The sequence below is a fragment of the Galeopterus variegatus genome, unplaced genomic scaffold, assembly GCF_000696425.1.
Source record: "Galeopterus variegatus unplaced genomic scaffold, G_variegatus-3.0.2 Scaffold8230, whole genome shotgun sequence".
Classification (NCBI taxonomy): Eukaryota; Metazoa; Chordata; class Mammalia; order Dermoptera; family Cynocephalidae; genus Galeopterus; species Galeopterus variegatus.
The window spans coordinates 86,693-94,228 of record NW_007734341.1 but is presented as its reverse complement, the minus strand read 5'-3'; the positions used below and the strand labels follow the sequence as shown (position 1 = coordinate 94,228).

Below are 7,536 nucleotides of genomic sequence, written 5' to 3'. Positions count from 1 at the left end.
CGTCCTCCTCAGGGCAGAAGGTGGCCCTGGGTTCCTCCATTCCACTGTCCAGTCTGAATCTCTTCTCCTACAATCCCTCCTCGAAGGAAACGGAGACTAGCGTCGACATCCTGTCCCTTGCAAACCTGGGAAGACTTGAGAAATATTCTGCACAAACATCTCACTCTCCCCCCATTTCAGACACCCAATCTCTGCTCCTCCAAGCCAAGGGTCTCAAACTCAAATGCCTACAAGGGCCAGCTATGCAAGAATGACTGCAAGCAGCCTGGGCTGTAGATAAGCGGGAGTGGTGAGGACTGGAGTAAACCAAAGCTCTCGTGCGCCACCTACAGGGGAGAGCTCTCACCCCACTGCAGGCGACATCGCCATGCTCCGACAAGAGCCTAGTGCTGTTAGATCTTCTGGTTTTTCAAGATAATCAGGAAAAAATAGATGTTTGAGGAACATTTCCTGGCAATTTTTTTTCAACATTGTGCAGGCCCCTGGGTTGCTGTGAGTTTCCGACCTGTTGTTCTAAGCATTCTTTTGGGAGACTGTGTGATGGGCAATCCTGTCCTCCTCTGGCCTTGCAGTCCCCAGCTGGACCCTGGGCCATGTCAGGAGAGAGGACCACTTTGAGTGTAACAGGGCTCCCCTTTGGTTCTAGGTTCCTGGGCCACCAGGGCTAGAGGGGCCTCCCGGACCTCCGGTAAGTTCGGAGGGCTTATCAGCATTTCAGTCCCCTGTGGTAGTGTCCCTAGCATCCCCTCCCCACGGCAGTCCCTGGGCTCAACCTCAGGTCCCTATCGTCTCCTCCTCCCCATGGAGAGATTTTCTTGTCCACAACCCCTCCCTGCTCCTCTTCCTTCTCATGTTAAACAACACCATCCCAGTGACACCTAGGAGCCTGGGCACTGCCTGGTTCCCTGGAAACTGGCAGTGGTAGCCCAGGCTCACTGTGTCACTAAGCTCTGCCCAACATTTACTTAACCCTTTGCCATCAGACATCTGCTCCTCCCTGCTCTCCTTCCTGTTAACCAGCTGGCAAGAAGACCAGGATTAAAAGAGAAAGTGACCCATTTAAAATAAGTCCTACTGGACTGGCCTTTCCATGGGTACAGAAGTGTAAACATAGGACCCCTTTGCACTGCACCTAGAGGGCCCCCGTCACCCTCAACCAACAGATGCTGGCCCATGCCATTGCAGGGTTCACAGTCGTGACCCATTTAAAATAAGTCCTACTGGACTGGCCTTTCCATGGGTACAGAAGTGTAAACATGGGACCCCTTTGCACTGCACCTAGAGGGCCCCCATCACCCTCAACCAACAGATGCTGGCCCATGCCATTGCAGGGTTCACAGTCCCAAGGCACTGTGTGTCACCTATCATCACTGGTAGAAGGAGTAGTAGTAATAATAGTAGCCAACATTTTCTGAAACTTACTATGTGCCAGACACCATTCTAAGCACTTTACATATACTAACTTATTTTATTTTTGCTGTGTTATCTCTGAATCGTCCCTTCATGAGATTCTGGGTCAGCAGTGGGGTCACACAGAGATTTTCTGTCAGCCTCCCTTAGCACTTCCTTCTACCTCGCATGGGCAGGGACCCCTAGACCACACTCTGCACCCAAAATCCTTGTTCTTCTGTGGTCCGATGTGTGGACAAAGAAGTTGAATTAACTAGAAATGAAGCTCTGATACATCTTGTTTTGATTCCAAATGCAGGGGCTCCAAGGTGTTCCTGGACCAAAGGTAAGAAGAGGTCAAGTGACAGGTGCTGGGTGAGGGGGTGGGGGAGGGGGCTGCACCCGTGATAGCAGAAAGAAGGAAAGTGCTTCAGAGGCCCAGCTGATGCTTTTCCCTAAATGGCACCCTTTTCCCCATGTGACACCCTGGCCAGTGGGGTACGATTATAGCAGAATGAAGTCCTCCAGTGCCCTTTCACATTCATCACTGACACCTGGCATACTTTGGATTAGAATTTTCCCATCCATCTACTGACCCCACAAGGTGACAGGTGAGATTCTTGGCAAATGGTGAAATCTTTTTGCCATCTAGCCTGTCCTAGACCTTTCATTCACCCTGAAGTGTAGGTGGGAGACAGACATCGAGTGGGACCCCTCCCCAGGGCCAAGCCCACTGGACTTAGTTGGGGCTCTTCCAGTCTGCCCCCAGGCATTTCAGATGGATAAGGGGACTGGAGGCCACTGGCATGACAATGGCTCTTACCTCCTGCCCTGGCATTCTTCAGGGGATTTGGGGACTTTGGGCAGTTTCTTTTCCCAACTAGTCTGTGAGCCTCAGAGCTCTAATAGTGGCATTTCAGGCATCTACCAGCAAATCTCTGCAAGATCCCAGTTTTCCTTCCATGCAAAAGGTCACCCATGCCAAGCCTGACCTGGAACTGCCCTATGAGTTTGTCCCAACTCCATGTATTCCTTTTTCCTTCGGGGACCTCAATGTTACTACAGAGACACAGGGGGTGCTAACTGAAGCAGAGGCAGGCTAAGAATGAATTCTTGGATTCTTGGAGTCCCCAGCCTGCCACCCCTGGCCCAACCACCTCCATCTCCTCCCTCCTCTATGAACCCCACCCCAGTCTCCAGGACCCCAGAATGCCAGAATGAGTTGTCTGGGGCATGACCATCCGTCATCTCCTCCTGTCTCCGTCTCCTCCAGGGGGAAGCAGGACTAGATGGAACAAAAGGAGAAAAGGGCGCCCAGGGAGAAAAAGGAGACCGAGGTCCTCTGGGATTACCCGTAAGTATCTCAGGCCCAGCAAGACTGTTGTGAGGAGCCCAGTGGGTGGTCCTGCTGGGTGCTGGGCAGGGACCCGGGAGAAGCCTGCTGGAAAGCACGGGTTCTAAAGTCCTGAGCATTCCCGAGCTCCGCGTGGTTCTGCTTTCCCACCTGGACAGGATCGTAGGCTCTAATTCTCTTCCCGAGGGCCTCCTGGGCAGGGACCCGGGAGAAGCCTGCTGGAAAGCACGGGTTCTAAAGTCCTGAGCATTCCCAAGCTCCGCGTGGTTCTGCTTTCCCACCTGGACAGGATCGTAGGCTCTAATTCTCTTCCCGAGGGCCTCCTTTGAGCCAGCCCTGGCCTTGGTGCGGGAGGAATGCGAAGCTGAATAAAACAGGGTCCCCCCACCCCAAGGAGCGCCCAGCTGGAGAGCCAGCCGTGTCCTGAGAACAGCCTCAGGCCCTACTTGTGCTCAATTTGGGGGCAATAAAAGTCTGCCCTTACGGGGCCAAGCTTGCAGGGACTGGAAGCAGTGGGACAATGGGATTTTCTGTCTCCCTTCTATTTTCCCAGAGGGCCCCCGAGACAGTCCCTGCTCTCTCCTCTTAAGCACTGGCTACAGCAGCAAAGCCTGTAAAAAGTCAGATTCTGGGGTGTCAGTAGGCTAATGCCACTCACACTAAGGGTCCCTAGAGATCTCTGATCTCAGCCTTCCCAGGGCTGGAGGCCCCAGGTCAGAGGCAGGGGGCTGCTCAGAAAGCATTCACATTTTCAGATGTGGGGGCTGGGCTGAGTGAATCCCTTTGTTCCAAGACCCAGGGGGGCTGATGGCCTCTTCACTACCTCACCTGTGTGCAGGTGAGCACATCCCACCACCCATCCTGGAGCCCTGGGTCTGTACTCCCTCACACCTCAAAAGAGGTTGGCACTCTCTTTTCAAAAGCTGTAAGGGACACTAATGATTCATCTCATCATTTTACTGATGGTCCCCAAGAAGAAAGTGAGCCACTTGGCGTGACATATGAAGTTGGTGGCCAACCCAAAGACTGTTCCTCCACTGATGCCAGGGCCTTGCAAAGGGGCTCCTTCAGCCACTCAGGCTTCCTCTTTCCTGGGCTCAAGGCCAGTTTCCACCCCCAGGTAGCCATAAAGAGCAAGGAAACAATGGGAAGCCCAATTACCCCAGCTTGGCAGAGCTTGAAGGTCTGGTTAATGTAGCCACAGCAACCAAACAGCAAAAACAAAATATATAATTACACCCTCATTAATGCATCAGTTGTGGGAATATTTAAGAAGCTGATTCACTTGACAGACTACAGAAAAAGTGATGACTTTAGCATCATGTTCCCATGTCTTACACTGTGTCCAGAGTGATTAAGTTCTCCTTACTATTAAAGAGCCCTCCTGCCCCTACTCAACCACAAATCTCTCCTTGTCCACCTTCATGGCCCCAAAAACCCTCATGTAGTAGGGGGTTGAAATGCAAATGGCACAGAGACCAAACAGTAATAGAAACAAAGAAAGTGCCAGATGAAAGGCCAAGTACCTAGTCTTGCTTTAATTGTCCAACTTTTGATAGAGGCATGGGTACAAATACTTTTCCTACCTTAAAAAAACAATAGAACAAGCATATTCATAGAAAGCAACTAACACGGACTTGAGGGAGACAATAGAGAGTGGTGGGGACTATGGTACACTAGAGACCATGTATCCCTTCTCAAGGGAACAGCCCCTTCTCTGTCAGCTAAGCTGACTGTTGCTTTGTAGGAAGAGGGTCCAGTATTTCTGGATCTTCCAATTTTTCAAAGGAAGCTGGACATCTGGCATTTTATGTGAAATCTCCCCATTTTCTAACATAAGATCAAAAATATTTGCAACAGCACAAACCTTACAATATATATCAGTGGCCCACCTAAGAAAAAAGAAAGCTCTCTGTTCCAGACCTCTCAACACAACTTAGTAATAATCCTGCACAGACAAAGTAGGTGGATATTTAGCTACTCGTTTTTAGGCCTTGCCTGGATGTTTCATTCTACAGAGTAGCAGCCCATTTTTCCAGGCATATCTCATTGAGTTCCTTCTATTTGCCCTTCAGAAATGGTTCTCAACACTGGCTGCACTCTGGAATCACCTGGGAGCTTTTCAAATATACCACTACCTGCACCCTACTCTTGGAGACTTTGATTAGATTGGGCTGGGGTGGGACCCAGGCATCTGTATTATTTAACATTGCCCCAAGAGATTCCAATGTGCAGATAGAGAAGCACCGCTCTCTAGCCTGGGGAGTCAAGGTCAGTCCCAGAAAGATGTGGTCCTAAAACTGAGAATGGTCCCTGCAGAATCTTCCTACCCAACACCCTTTCCCTAGAAGGAAGCAGCTCTTGTCCTTCCTTTTCTAGGGACTTTTCCCCACCTTTAAAATTCTGAAGCTGAGGCTCAGTTGGAAGCAGTTTTCAAGACCTCAGTCTTTACTGGGCTAAGATATCTCTGCTGCCTTCTCCCTGGTTTTTCACATTGGGATAATTAGAAATCTCCCCCTGGTTTTCCTAAGTGGGTTTCAGACGCAGCTTCAAAACCCGGCACTGGAGCAAGAGCCCCATTCCCACCATATATATCACTGGACAGCAAGTGATAGGTAGTCACTGGACAGCAAGGGACGCTGGATAGCAAGTGGATCTTAATATCTTCCCATCTGCCTTCCAGTTTGCTCCAGGGGATACGTGGCCTTAGACCTCTGTCCCAGTCAGATGCCTTCAAAGCCCTTTTCTGTAAAAGACCCCTTATCTGAGAGCATATGAATGGATTGAGTTTGTGTTGAGCTTTGCAAACTGTAAAGTGCCAGAGAAATGTCAGGCATCATTGGTATTATCATTCAGGAGCCAACTGCTCTTACCAGCTGAAGTAGAAGGAAGCCAGCTTCTAACCAGGTTTCAAAACTGGGTGCTTTAACTCAGGGCTGAGCCCCTGGTGGCCTGGTCTCAACATGTATGCAAAAGAGGCTGAGAAGACCATGCTCACCTGGGCCCACCCTCCACGTAAGCATGTCCCTCCCCAGTGAAATCTGTTGGGGAGGGAGCATGGCTCTGATTCCAGACATCTGTGTCCCTTTCCCCAGAGCACTGAAGCCCCTTGGAAGAGGGGTTTCTGAGAGGGGATGAAAGGAGAGAGGGAAGCAAGGGGCGTGGAGGACAGGGCAGCCATCCTGCTCAGCAGTCGGCCGCTGCGTTCAGTGTCTCCATGTTTTCGTTGGTTTCCGTGTAAATACCACTCCCTGTCCTCCCGAGCTTATTTCTCCCATTGTGTTTGATTACCAGCATTTATGTCTGTCCGGAGTCACTGCTTTACTCACCTCTTCCCTCCCCATGTCCCCTTTTTCTCCCTCCCGTTCCTCCCTTCCCCTCATTTTGGTCAAACTGTGCCCTTCGTCCAGGGAGCTTCAGGTTTGGACGGCAGGCCTGGGCCACCGGTGAGTGACATTTCTCCATTACCCCTCACCCCAGCCCACCCCACACCCTGCCTGTGATCCCTCTTGTCTTCCCACTGTGGCCTTGTTTTCCCCATGAGTCATGACTTGTCCCACCACCAACACCGTCTATGCTCGGTTCAGAAGTGCTTCTTCTGGCCTCTTGACCAAAGATGGCTGGCCTTCTGTTCATAGAGTGCACCCAGGGACCTCAAATCTGCCAGGGGTGGGGTGGGAGGCCACTCAAGCAGCACCAATCCTGACCATGAAGGAATGCTGAGTCCAGCCTGGGAGCCCAGCCCTGGGGGTTTGGGCCATGACCCGTCCCCACCAAACACAAGTGTCTGTATGTGCCCGTCATGCTGTGTTGTCTTCATGCTATGACCTCTGTCCATCTCCTGTCTGCCCACGAGGGCTTCCTAGTTCTGTGCAGCCACCAGTCTGAGGTGTGTGGGTGGGACAGCATTGAAGGGGGAGGGCAGGAGTAGCATGTGGGAGCACAGAGGCCAGTCCCAGCTCAATGTCTCGTGGGCACATTCTAACAACACCTTTCACTGTGTGCCACCACAGCCGCCCTGCAACCCAACAAGAGGGTAGCAGTGAGGGACACTTGGGCCCCCTCTTTCTCCATCCTTCCGGTTCCAGAAAACAGGCATGACCTACTCTTGACTAGAAAGCACCCAGCCCTTCTGCTTATGACAAACGACTGAAGCATCAGAGAAAATGTCCCTCCTTTCCATCTTCCAGTCCCCTCCCATGGTGCTGGGATCCCTGACTATCGAGGGCTGGGAGGGCGGATGTCCCTACTCGGGAGCCACAGCCAGAGCTGTACCATGCCCAGCCCCTTCCAGCTAGTGAGCCCAGCTCTGTCTTGCAACCTTTCCATCTTCCAGTCCCCTCCCATGGTGCTGGGATCCCTGACTATCGAGGGCTGGGAGGCCGGATGTCCCTACTCGGGAGCCACAGCCAGAGCTGTACCATGCCCAGCCCCTTCCAGCTAGTGAGCCCAGCTCTGTCTTGCAGGAGCCACATCAGCCCATGGCCTGCCCAGAAAACAAGGTTCTAATGAGCTGGCTGGAGCAACTCTCTTCACTGTGGAGGGGAGGACTTGCAGACAGGGCAGAGGGATGTGGCAAAGCACAGCCCCAGCAGGCCTTCGGGAACCCGGGAGGGGGCGCCTCACGACTAATGCCAGGTAGAAGCCTAGAGCCTTTAGCGGAAGGAGGACCGAGAGTGACCCCCATCAGACCCTCATCCTATTAAATGCTTGTTCTGTGCCTTCATAAAGAAGAGGAGGGGATGTGGCTTGCCCGAGATGATGGATCTTTCCACATCCCGTCCCCCCATTCA

The 7,536-nt window shown here is 52.0% G+C and overlaps 1 protein-coding gene across 1 annotated transcript in view; it reads left to right on the top strand.

Moving 5' to 3' along the window:
- Nucleotides 1-646: 646 nt before the first annotated feature.
- LOC103608264 (collagen alpha-1(XIII) chain-like) overlaps nucleotides 647-7,536 on the top strand; it is a gene marked incomplete at its 5' end in the record, with an annotated part of 23,184 nt that continues 16,294 nt past the window's right edge. The window contains 3 exons of the mRNA XM_008592715.1: nucleotides 647-688; nucleotides 1,709-1,735; nucleotides 2,663-2,743. Of these exons, the coding sequence (XP_008590937.1) occupies nucleotides 647-688; nucleotides 1,709-1,735; nucleotides 2,663-2,743 (150 nt within the window). The remainder of the gene's footprint in view (nucleotides 689-1,708; nucleotides 1,736-2,662; nucleotides 2,744-7,536) is intronic.